Source organism: Scyliorhinus canicula, chromosome 18, assembly GCF_902713615.1.
Source record: "Scyliorhinus canicula chromosome 18, sScyCan1.1, whole genome shotgun sequence".
NCBI lineage: Eukaryota > Metazoa > Chordata > Chondrichthyes > Carcharhiniformes > Scyliorhinidae > Scyliorhinus > Scyliorhinus canicula.
Genome location: NC_052163.1, coordinates 60,153,704 through 60,166,718, shown reverse-complemented (window position 1 = coordinate 60,166,718; position 13,015 = coordinate 60,153,704). Strand labels below are relative to the sequence as shown.

At 42.0% G+C, this 13,015-nt stretch overlaps 1 protein-coding gene across 2 annotated transcripts in view; it reads right to left on the bottom strand.

The window, feature by feature from the left end:
• The window catches only part of LOC119952869 (myosin phosphatase Rho interacting protein), a 626,433-nt gene that overhangs the window by 122,731 nt on the left and 490,687 nt on the right, over positions 1–13,015 (bottom strand). For both annotated transcript variants that reach the window (XM_038776448.1, XM_038776447.1), the window contains exons 13-15: positions 9,292–9,401; positions 5,081–5,642; positions 2,701–2,838 (exon numbers count right to left, since the gene is read on the bottom strand). In XM_038776448.1, coding sequence (XP_038632376.1) covers positions 2,701–2,838; positions 5,081–5,642; positions 9,292–9,401 — 810 coding nt within the window. The remainder of the gene's footprint in view (positions 1–2,700; positions 2,839–5,080; positions 5,643–9,291; positions 9,402–13,015) is intronic.

Genomic DNA, 13,015 nt, shown 5'->3' with positions numbered 1-13,015 from the left:
GGCAACTGTAATATACAAGCCATGATCATATTTTGACCATCTGTTCCCTGTTCCAAGCTGTCCTTTGACACACTGCTTACCTCGGTTCTGCTATTAACATATTCTGATCTCTTAATGTGCCACTATCAGCACCCTTCCTAGTCATTATTACCACCAATTATTTATCACCACCGTCTTCTTTTTGTCCATGGCATCTTTGTCAATCTCCACCTCGATCAGGCCCCACTGCTCCCCCCACTCCTCCCACAACAGTATAAATCTCATCCTATTTCCAGTTCTCTAGCTTTGACAAAGTCATCCAGACAAAAAACCTTCTCTCTCCACAGATGAAATTGTTCAGCAGTTTCTATTGTTGTGCCATATTTTGGGTTATGGGGCAGGTGGGAGAGAGAAGGTAATGTGACAAGCTAACTCTTTGTGTATTTAAGCATCTATTTTTCTCCACAGAATTCGGCACAAGCAACTGAGACATCGAAGGAATAAGACCCTGAATGGGATCCTTCCCCGCACCACCTATCCCCACTCCCCCATTCAACTTGCAAGCTGAACCCTATCTGCTGATTTTGACTGTTCAAGTGCTGCAGACAAAGATTTTAAATATAACCCAACCCATTGCTGTTGTCTCCAAAGAACATATAAATCATCCATCTACAGCTTTTAAACCACCTCAATGCCAAAAGTAGCAGACTGGGCTCAGCCTGAAGTCAGTAACCTTCAAGAGCTGTATACCTTTTTTATTTTACTGGACTTTAAATTACTTAACCTATTCCCCACCACTCTGCAATGTGAACTTCTAATGTGCATGCCTGTGAAAATTAAAAAAAAAAAAAATACTTTTACCTAGACCAAGTTAAAAAAGGTAAAATCTCTTTTATTTTGAAAAGCTCAAGAAAATCTGTCTGATCATGTCTTTTATGATCACAACATGTAAACAGTTAAAAACACTCAGAATTGACCTCGGTTATCCTTTCTTAAAAAAAGTCTTTGCTGCGATCAAACAAGGAGAGTGAAGTCATTCATCCCTCCTCGCCTGATGGAAACATTCTTCTTAAACATATATTGTAAAATGATTGAAATCTATTATTAAATAATCCAATTGTATTTCTACTGCTCAAACCACTTGCTTCCCCCTTTAAGTTGAGAACAGGTCAAGTATGCTTGGCTCCATTATCTTTAAGATCAGTCACCGGAGAAATTAAGTCCTTATTCACTAGCATGGTCAGAGATCCTGATCAGTCAAGTTAAAATCCCCTTTGGAATGCTCATAGTTTCAAGTTAGAATTTTCAGAGATCAGAAGGAGAAAAACATTCAGCTCATCAACGCTCATCCATCTAGAGCATTAACTCTTCTTTACGACATAATGTTCGTAATAATCCCTTTTTAGCACTGCTTAATAGGTTGTTACAAACTTGTCACTCATTGGAAAAGATTTCCATTATTTCAATTCACTTTTCACTAATTTCCATTTGTGTCAGCTGTACTTACGTACTTGGCAGACAATTATAAAGCAGGATTATTTTATCAACAGCATTTAATATTTATATGTTATAAAAATGAAGGAACACCGTTTCATTTTGATTTGGCAGCTGTCCTTTTAATTCCGGGCACAATAAATGAGTTCATAAAGTCATATACAGCAATGTTTATTATACTTCCCATGGCAGGGTGTGGGACGAGTACAAAATATCTGGTCACAACATTCAAACAAGACTTGACAATAATTTAAGGGACAGAAAATTGAATAAAGAGACCTTTGATAGACCAGGTTTAAATATTCACAGGAGAGCATGATTGTCTAGTTAGTTACTACAAAAGCTAAATGATGAGGAAAGTAATCTGGCATCTACTAAATTAACGAGACACTTCAAATTATCAACTGAAGGCACTCTAGACCAATATTTTCCAAGATTTATTTTGCTCAAATGTCATTCTAAACGTAACTAATCAAAAGGAATTCAATTACAGTCCAATTATCAATTTCAGAATTGTTCCATGATAGACTTATTCTATTGAAACTTAGCTTGGGCATTAAGCCATATTTTGAATCAAACTGTACCGTGTCAAATTAATTTCTATTCTATCCATCTTTCACTAATTCAGATTCCATTTGTGTACAAGCAGTCCTGAGCAACTCACAGGAGTGTTATAGCATATCAGAACACTTGACGCTTTGTAAACTCTTTCAGAATGTTGGCAGAATGGAACAAAATAGAAGTTTCAACGGAAACAAAACTGAAGAGAAATTGTAAACTTCTCTCTCTAGAGTTTGAACATTTATGAACTATACAAACTTTGCTCTCACAAGTCACAAAGTTTACCAGTCGTCAATTTCAAATAATGGCCATTCAACATATATTGTTAATTTTACACCTGAACTGAAATTAGTCCCTAACTGACTGGACTTTTATTTGTTTTGAAAATTTCTGATAATAAAAAGAACCACTAAAAATATTCACTAAAATTCCCTTCTATATGGTTCATTACTCAGGTTACTTTCTCCATAAACATTAAAAGATGCTATTAATAGAATAAAAGCTCCAATGGTTCATCAGTTCTTCATACTGTCATGCAGCGGTCCATGCATTAAAAAAATTCAGGTAAGTTGTCAGTTCACAAAACATGCAAAGGGTTCATACAGGATGTGCACTCTCTACATGTCAAAAGGAAGACATGCCTGTTCAGGACAGGGCTTTTCTTACCTGGGAAATGTACCCAGAACGGATTTGCTGCTCACGTTCCATACTAGCCTTCAGTTGGACTTCGAGCTCTGCCCTGTACTTCTGTGTGTCTATCAGTTCCCGCTGGCAGCGCTCCAACTGGGTTTTCAATTCTTCAAGCTACAAAGATAATAAACTGTCTTTTACAGAAGTCCAATTAGGAGTTATATCCTCTCTCACTTGCATTCTAAACCTTTATAACTATTTGGCCTAAGTTAAGGCCAATGTGTAGAGAGGGGGAAAACAAAGCCAAATTGGTGAACATCATCTCCTGTTGGATGATTGCAAAGTGACACTGCGAGCAAATGAGAAATATTTATCTTTTGTGGGTAGTAAGTGGGTCAGCAAGAGATGATGTAATAGCGGAAGGTTATAGAACGTACAGACACTGCATAGCCCTGACTTACTCGGTGGAAATCAAGAGGGCAGACCCACACATCTTTAACAAAAATATTTTTTTTAAACATTAAAATAAATACCAAAATCTGCATCAGAATAAAATATTCCTTTTTTTTTCTTTTTAAAAATGTAAAATACCCAATTATTTTTTCCAATTAAGGGGCAATTTAGCGTGGCCAATCCACCTAGGCTGCACATCTTTGGGTTGTGGGGGAGAGACCCACGCAGACACGGTAAAATATTCCCAATTCAATTGAAATTAGTCCTGTGACTGAACTAAATGTTTTAACCTATAACTGATAATTACTTGGCTCAAGGGAGGAGTGTCAAGTTCAGCCATTACACATGAATTCGTCAACACTTACTATTGTACCAGCAAGTGTTCCATGCCATTGACTGTGGCCAGTCAGATGATATTGTATAATAGTGACAATGTTCTATCACATATGGCAGAATGTGGTTGTTCTAGTCATATATTGAAGAGGACCTTCTCCTTCAAAGCCACAAAGTGTTATTACTGTACGTTATCATAGTTTTTAAGTGAATCAGAGTTTAGCTACTGTTCATTGAGGGACAAAGCTTTACTAGTGTTTCACCAAAAAAATGATTTCCCTCTTTAAAAACAAACTTTTGTGGATGGAGTGAATGGGTTAGTAGGCTGCAGAATAACCAGTAAACCTTCTAATGGGTTATATACCAGAAAGGTGTACGCAATACCTAACATATCCACTTGATCATACTGCCTGATTGGAAACTGCTTGTAAATTTCCAAGTCAGGGGATAAATTGTATATTGCTTTCTATCTCTCAATGTATTTGTTTTGAGCTTTTTGCTGAAAGGTAATGTATTCGTGTAATCCACAATAGAAGCTCAATTTAAAAAAAACAGTTCTTCAACATATTACAAGGCCTTTCCGCAGTCATAACGATCAAAGATGAAAAAAGGATTCGCTGACTGGCAGAGGGCAGAGAGTGGGGATAAAATGGTCTTTTTCAGCATGGCAGCCGGTGACTAGTGGTATGCCTCGAGGCCTGTTCTGGGACCACAACTTTTTACAATATACATTAATGATCTGGAAGAAGGAACTGAAGGCACTGTTGCTAAATTTGCAGATGATACATAGATCTGTAGAGGGACAGGTAAGGACAGTGGGCAATGAAGTGGCAAATGAAATACAATGTGGAAAAGTGAGGTTATGCACTTAAGGTTAACATGCAGGTTCAATTGGCAGTTAGGAAGGCAAATGCAATGTTTGCATTCATGTCAAGAGGGCTAGAATACAAGACCAGGGATGTACTTCTGAGGCTGTATAAGCTCTGGTCAGAACCCATTTGGAGTATTGTGAGTAGTTTCGGGCCCCGTATCCTGGGAACTCGGTGGCGTGAGCCAGCAGTGCTAACCACTGTGCCGCCCTGAACTTCCAATGTCATATCCTCTCAGTCCTAAAGGCTGGATACTTTCACCCCCCCCCCCCCCCCCCCCCCCGCCCAATATTGCCTTCCCTGTCACTATTTTAGCCATTCACCACTGTATTTTATACTTAAGACTTAACTATTCCGATGCTCGAGCCATTTGTCTCCCAGCCTTGACCGTCGGTATATGTCAGCTCATCCAAAACTCTGTACCTTACTCTGCACCAAGTCCCAATTGATTATCACCCCTATACTCATGACTTGCACTAGCTTCTGCTCTTCCAATGCCTCACATTTAAAATTCTCACTCTGTTCGAAACACTTTTGGGCTTGTGTATCCCCAGCTCTGTATCCACTTCTAGCAATACAATAATCCCTCTCTCCAAACCCTTCATTCCTTCACCTCTGGCCTTTTGTGCATTTCATCTTCCTCTATTCCCCCATTGGTGACCATGCTTTGAGTCACCCAAGCCCAAGAGAGATTGTGATTATATGAGATCTGACAATACTCTGGTCCTTTTTCAATGGGGAATAACTACATTTTTGCCTACCTCTTTTGTATGGGTCTCCAGTAGCTTGTCCATCTGTGAAGTTTGTGAGCTTGGTAGTACTGTTGACAGAGGAACACGCCGTTCTTCCCGGATGGGTGTCCGTTCTACCTGTTGCCAGTGTTCTTCAATTTCATTGTGCACCTTTTGCCTCCGATCCAGCAGCGGCGACGAACTTGATGGTTCAAATTCCATCCTGTTTGCATCAGCTGAACTTGAGCCCGCTGTTCCAGTCACGGCCTCATATCTTTTTCTACGTTCCTCGCGCCGTTTAGTCCGTTCCCAATCGTTCAGGTCTGATGGAGGTGAACCAAAACTCTCCGAATGGCTATCACATAAATCTGCCTTTGCTGCTCTCTCTTGTGCTAAGGCTTGTGCTATTGGTCTGAATTCTGCCCAGTCAAAAGTTTTTGATCTGCCCTCTCTCCTTCTTTCACGTGCTCGGCTTTTTCTCTGCCCTGTCCCTTTATCCACAGAAGAGGTTTCGGAGGATGGAGAGTCTGATTTGCTATCATAATGTGGAGATGTATCTGGCAGCATCACAGCACATTGTTCTTCTGGTAAACTAATGGAACAAAACAACAGACTGAAAATCCCCAAGAAAAAAACAGCAATCTACATATAATAATTTTGGATATGTTTGCTTCAGTTAGTGTCATGTCCACAATGCTTTTTTTTCACGTTCCAATTAAGGAGCAATTTAGCGTGGCCAATCCACCTACCCTGCACAACTTTGTGTTGTGGGGGTGAGACCCATGCAGACACGGGGAGAATGTGCAAACTTCACACAGACAGTGACCCAGGGCCGGGATCGAACCCATATCCTCGGCATCATAAGGCAGCAGTGCTAACCACTGCGCTACTGTGCCGCGCCCATGTCCACAAGCTAAGAAGCACCTAAAAAGTATCAACAGTACCTAAAAAGATAATAACAGAAAGTGCTGGAAAATCTCAACCGGTCTGATGGCATCTGTAGAGATACAAAGTTAACATTGCATCCTGCTTCTGAACACTCAGCTTTTCCAGGTCTTTGTTTTTAATTTTAGCTTCAGCATCAGCATCCACAGCATTTTGCTTTTACCTAAGAAACAATTTGACATTAAATCTAAGTAAACTATAAAATCACTTTAAATTCAGATTGAATATTCAGTTAAGTAACATGTTTACCAGGGGTCACATGATGTAACCACAGGAGTGGCTGCATTTTTGCGAGTTCTGGTGCTACTCATCCTTTAATCCTTTTTAAAATCCTGATGCATAACCCATAATGATTTGATCCTGGTGTGTATAACCTGTACTATGTTCCTGGAAGATCCTGGCTAAATTCTGGCGATGGGGAGCCAAGTTAAGTCAAGAAAAACCTGGTTTGATTTTGGCGGCCGGGGTGGGCTCCAGTTCTCAGTAGCAGTTTCACTGGTGAGCTGGCCTATCCTTTGGCGATGCCATTGGAGTAGGGATGATGGCTGCAATTCTTAGCCCCCGGCACAGGTTATTGGTGCTCACACTGATGAATTGCGAGATACCGTAAAGAGAATGGGTGTAGCGGAGAACAGAACCCTGTCAGTCGATAGGGCAGTTTCCTCAGTGGGGGCTCAACTTCAGTGTTTGGAAATCATGCTGCATGGTGTGTCGAACAACCTGGTTGATTTGGGGAGATTGAGCCGGAAAAGGAGTATACGCGTGCTTGGTCTTCCGAGAGGAGTTGCGGATGAATTCCCGGCCTTTTTGAGAACTGGCTGTCATGCTTTTACAATCTTGATTTGAAGGCTGGGTGTTACAAATTTGATGGAGCACATTGTATCCGGTCTTTGAGGCTTAGGGTGGCACAGTGGTTAACACTGCTGCCTCACAGCACCAGGGACCCGGGTTCAATTGCAACCTTGGGGGAACAGCGTGGGTATCCTCTGGATACTCCTGTTTCCTCCCAGAGTCCAAAGATGTGAAGGTTAGGTGGATTGGCCATGCTAGGCTGCCCCTTAGGGTCCAACGGTTAGGTGGGGCTATGGTGTTGCCGGGTTAGGGTATGGGAGTGGGTCTAGAATGTAATTTTGGAGGGTTGGTGCAGACTCAATGGGCCGAATGGCCTCCTCCTGCACTATGATGTACGTTGTCTTGTCCTAGATGTTCGTTAAGAAGGTCTTTGCACGCGCCAAGCCCTCTGTTTCTAACTACTAGAGTTTTGGGACGATGACATAGCGGAGATGCAGGGGCTTAGATGAAACTCTGGATGGATCCTGGATATTGCTTGACAATCCTGTCATGGATTTGGCCATTCTAGGCTCTGTGGACAGCTATATTTATCCTACAGTTCATCAATAATCCTGAACTTTGTGCCCTTATGATTATACCCCTGATTTTGTGTTATTGCCTTTTATGCCGGCAGTGATGTATGATATGAGCACGGTGCTTGTCGCCTGTTATCCTGCAAAAATTATAATGAATTGGTAGTATGATATGAGGGTTGTGCAGTATTTATATTGTTATTTAATGTGCTGTAATCCTTGCTTTTACACTTTTGGTAGGTACCCGTCACTTTATTTTTGGTAAGATGAGTAGTGCCACAACAGGGCGGTGAGTAGATGGTTTGGTTTAGTGGTGGCAGGTATGGCCTTATAAGTCCTCACTGTGGGTGAGAAAACTCACGTTGGAACTATTAGTGTTGTGTTTTTCTTTGGTAATTTTATTATTTTGGGATTATGAAATTCTTGCGAGTCTCCTATGATGGTCCAGACAGATCATGTATCCTGGGAAAGACTAGGTTCCTTTTTTTCTGTGGTTGTCACCACTGGTGTTGATGGAGTAGTCGGAAATATGTGTTGGTATAAACTTGGATGTGGTCAGTTAACCCTTGGACATCTAGCCTCTCTTGGGTTGGCCTATATTCACTTGGCTGTGCGGATAGCGATAGTGGTAATTTGATTATGTAGGTTAGGGCATTGGTAACTGTTTACCTGGGTCAGATGGAGGGTATGTTGGGTGGTGGAGTAGGTTATCCTCCCCAGAGATGCGCCGTTTGGGGCTGCTAGTCTCCTTGAGATTTGGATCCCCTGAGGATGGATATCCTGTTGGCTGCAGGGTGCGAGTGTAAGTCTAAGTGTTTTGGTTCAACGTTAGTAGAGTCTCTCTTCAGTTGGAGGTTTGGCTGAACGGTGCCTCTGATTTGGTTGAAGAGTGAAGTCTGTTGTGTAGGGAGTCTTGGCGTGCTGCAAATATCCTTGGTTTACTGTCTCCTGTATATGAGAGTGTTTACAGCCAATGGCAGCATTCGGTTATTCCTTCTCCTGGTATCCTTTGCTTGGAGGTCTTGGGAGACCGAGTTAGCTTTGATTTCTTACCCCACAAGGGATCTCTTGTATTGTGTAACTTTTTATTTTTGCCTGATGGAGGAAGGCATGCACCTTCGGGCTAAGCGCCTATAGCTTTTTCCTGGTATCCTGAGATTCCCTACTCTTTATGTCTTTTTATTTTTCATTTTTCCGTATGGAGACGCCAACCACAACGATTACAATGTTTGACAATCTGAACCAATTGTATGACTATTTGCTGGTCTTCTCTGTATATATATGTAGAATAATGATCACTCTGTACTGTAGTAGATATTAGGGATTTGTCCCATCTTGGGGTTATATGTAAAATATCCCCTTTGAACTAATGTCTGCAAGTTTTTTCTGCATTTCTTTTTCTTTATTAACTGGTTAAAGAATTATTAACTGGCTCCTGCAAAGGTGCAGGCAGGTCGCATATCTGAGAAAAATACATATAATGTGTCACTGGTGACTACTGTTGTGGTTGGGGGAAGGTATGTTTTGGTGCATGCCCAAGTGGGGTGTGTAAATCTTTTCTGATATTTTCTTTGGCTCACTACACATGAAGGTGTGAAAAACTTTATCATGTTTTCATGGCTTTATCCTCTTTGCACTCATGCTCCAGCTTATCAGTTTACCAATTTTCTTTGGATAAATGGAGGCAAAGTTTAATGATTAAGCTGAACCAACTGTGTTGCTCGTCTCCTGTTTTTTTTCTGTATTCATGCAGGCAGCATTTGTGCTGAACTGTACCAGTTTTGAAGGTTTGTTGCGTTATTTGTAAAAATGGAAAAACTCTAAAAAATATATTAGAAAAATAACACATTTACACAACATTTGCTGCAAGGAACTGCTATAGAATCTGCATAACAAGCAATAGTTAAATGTTTCAGCGAAACATGTTCTTACCTGGCAACATCCGGGGCTGTTGAAGGACGGATATTTTTCATCAATGCCTGCATCCAATTGCGTCGGATGCCAGCAGTCATTGCAGAAAGGGTAAACAAAGCTTCCTGGGTCTGTAAAGTGAGATAATATCATTGGTATTTAACCAAAGTGATGGTGCATTGGCCCTTCCTGTATCACTCCAGTAAAGCCAGTCAGATATCATAAATACTTAAGGATGAAAGTTCATGGGGAACGCAACATAACTTGCGAATTCCCACAATAAATCTTGGTTACAAGTATATGTTATATGACTCAAGACACTGGCTGGGAAAGGCAGATGCAGATTATGCAAGCTATCATCAGCTAATGTTAATGGCACTTCAAATGCAGGTGGGACAGGAAACAATTTCAGAAACCTGTTTATCGAAACAGAGCTCACTGCTCACCCTGGACAGTGAGATCCCAGTCCAACAAACAGCAGATTTCATAATCTGTAAAATCCAAGCCATGTAACCCAAAAGGAGTTGTCCAATTGGTGCTGTTCTGAGAAGTGGTCGTTAACACAGCTTTACACCAAGCTGTAAAGCTGTGTTTTACAAAAAAATTATTTTGGCAGACTTTTGACCAGTCCAGGAGTTCATCTGTTTTACTGCACTGTAGCCATGTAGAGTTGTGCACGGGAAGACTCCGTAAGTGTCTTGTATAAAACTTTGTTATAGATACTAAACCAAGTTCAATGGTATTTGGAAGGATGATAAGGTGCAATTTTATTTATTATTTGTGAAATGTGCAGTTACAAGTGAAAATGCTGCAGATCTAGAAGAACCTGCTCTGTTCCTTATTTACTAATGTGTAGATATTGCTAAGTAAACCCGATTTATAGATTGTAGCCTAAGTCATGCACTCTTGGCAGAGTCATAATTCTTCCATTATCTGATGAGTAGGACAGGAGACCACTCGTAATTTCCAACGAGAAAACTATAGCAACAAGTACAGGGCTCTGTTTAATCTGGAGCCGCAGTAACATACTAAGTATGATGCTTTTAAGTGCTCATTTTTAGTTTGTACTTTCAGGAGGACTCCTTTATACTGACCAAGAGGACAATCTGGCACAGAATGAAAGATGTAGCAGTGACTTCTAATCCAATGTTACGATGGTACAGTACATTAATACTATGAGCTGTTGTGAGACTTCAAGAAAAACATTCGTCATTTAAAAATAAATTCTTGATCTGATTTACTGCATCTTACTTTCTGTTCACGATGACATTCCGAACACTTAAGTGATTATGACTACAGCAAGAGATAAACATAAATACCACATCTACTGGCGGTACCAGACCAGTCAGTAGACTTGCACTTTATACACATTGACTCCTGAGTCAGTTATCTTCCAGAGCTATTAACATTTCGGGAACCTAGCTCCTTTAAAAGAGGAAGGCACTTTTTATTTAATTTATATTGGAGGAAACAATTACAAAAAGCTGGGATCTGTTTCTCAGAAAACTTGCTCAGTCTGTCTCACCAAGTCAATGAAGCCACTCTGGATGCTCAGCGGGTGAATTCAGCACAATGGGTCACTTTAGAGTTTGAGAAGTTGATCCCCCCCCCACACACAAAGGAAAAGTCCTTTGAGAGTTATGTGTTTATTTTATTCCCAATGTTTACTATTTTCACTCTCCCCTAGACTCTCTTTTTTAAGGATGCAGGGTGAAAGTTTCACTGCTTAAAAAAAAAATTGACTACCATGGATACTAAAAAATGCTTTCTTTGGATTATGCTTTTTTTTTTAAAACAAACAATATTATTGAGGTATTTTAGGCATATAGAAAAAGTGACATTGCACAGTACACAAAAGAAAGTCAAGACACAAATTAAACATAGTGCAAATCACGCACGGACCTGCATCAATATCCTCCTGCTCTACTCTACCCTAGCCCCCCCCCCCCCCCCCCCCCCCCCCCCCCGCCGCTGACGCTTACTCCTCTGCGAAGAAGTCAATAAATGGCTGCCACCTTTGGGCGAACCCTAATAGCAAACCTCTCAAGGCGAACTTGACTTTCTCCAGGCCAAGAAAGCTTGCCATGTCCGATAACCATACGTCAGCCCTCGGGGGCTTTGAGTCCCTCCATGCTAACAGTATTCGTCGCCGGGCTACCAGGGAAGCAAAGGCCAGAACATCGGCCTCTCTCTTTTCCTGGACTCCCAGGTTCTCCGAAACCCCAAAGATTGCCACCTCAGGACTCATTACCACCCCAGTTTTTAATACCCGGGACATGACATCTGCGAATCCCTGCCAATACCCCGAGTTTGGGCACGACCAGAACATGTGTACATGGTTAGCCGTTCCTCCGGCGCATCTAGCACACTTGTCCTCCAGCCTAAAGAATCTGCTCATCCAGGCCCCTGTCATGTGGGCCCGGTGCACGACCTTAAACTGGATCAGGCTGAGCCTGGCGCATGTTGCAGTCGTGTTTATTCTGCCCAGATACCGTCCTCAATCTCCCCCTGGAGCTCCTCTTCCCACTTAAGCTTCAGGTCCTCGGTCTGCGTATCCTCAGCTCTTATTAGTTCCTTGTAGACGTCGGAGACTCTACCCTCTCCCACCTCTCCCCTAGAAATTACCCTGTCCTGCCTCCCCTTCGGCCGGAGACGTGGGAAAGACGGCACCAGTCTGCGTACAAAATCCCTCACCTGTAAGTATCTAAAATCGTTCCCTCTCGCCAGCCCAAACTTCTCCTCCAGCGCCCTCATGCTCGGAAAGCTCCCTTCGCGGAACAGATCCCCCATCCTCACAATCCCCGCCCTCCTCCACAGTCGATACCCCCCCGTCCATATTCCCCGGGGAAAATCGGTGGTTGCTGCAGATTGGGGTCCACACTGATGCGCTTACCTCCCCTACATGCCTCCTCCACTGGCCCCAGATCCGAAGAGCCGCCACCACTATCGGGCTGGTGGAGTACCGTGCCGGCGGAAGCGGCAGAGGGGTGGATTATGCTATTTTAAAGGGGATGCAGGAACAGGGACCTGGAGGTGTACATATACAAATCCTTGAAGGTGGAAGGATAAGTTGACAGGGTTGTGAATACGACAAATTGAATACTTGGCCGAAAGATAGGTGTGGCTCACCACACCCATTGTGGCAGAAAGAGGAAAGACGAGTGTGTTGATGGAGTCTGGCCTGTCAACCTGGAAGATCAGAAGTTGTAGGGTCGGCCAGTGTGTATGGTAGGCTGGTTAAAAGGCTCTTGTTATGCATGCTTGGCAAACAGCCCCATCTAAAAAAAGGATGTGGTAGTCCTGTTGACTTAGCTGAAGATAACTGTGATTTTGCTCGATTGACATCTTTGTGGTTATAATATATTCTCTGATCTCTTTTGTCAATGTCTCAATTGTTATTGGTAGAAGTTTAAAGAAGTGTGAACTGCTTAAAGATTCTTTTATTGATTAAGATTTTTGGGGTGTGGGAACACCAGTTTCATCCCCAAGAATTAACTGGGTGTTTCTTTCCTGAGAAGTTCCACAGAGGATATTCACAATATAGGTTTAATTGGCTCTGCACATAGTGTACGGTTGGTGAGGGTCACACTGTTGACATGGAGGAGTCATGGGTGAAGACTTTTGAACTTACTTTTCAAATAGCTCCCAAAACCAGGCTCCTCAGATCTGTGTACCATGAGTCAAGGAGAAGCTTGCCCAACTCCATGAAAATTGAGAGAGGCTAGTAGATACCTACATCTACAAT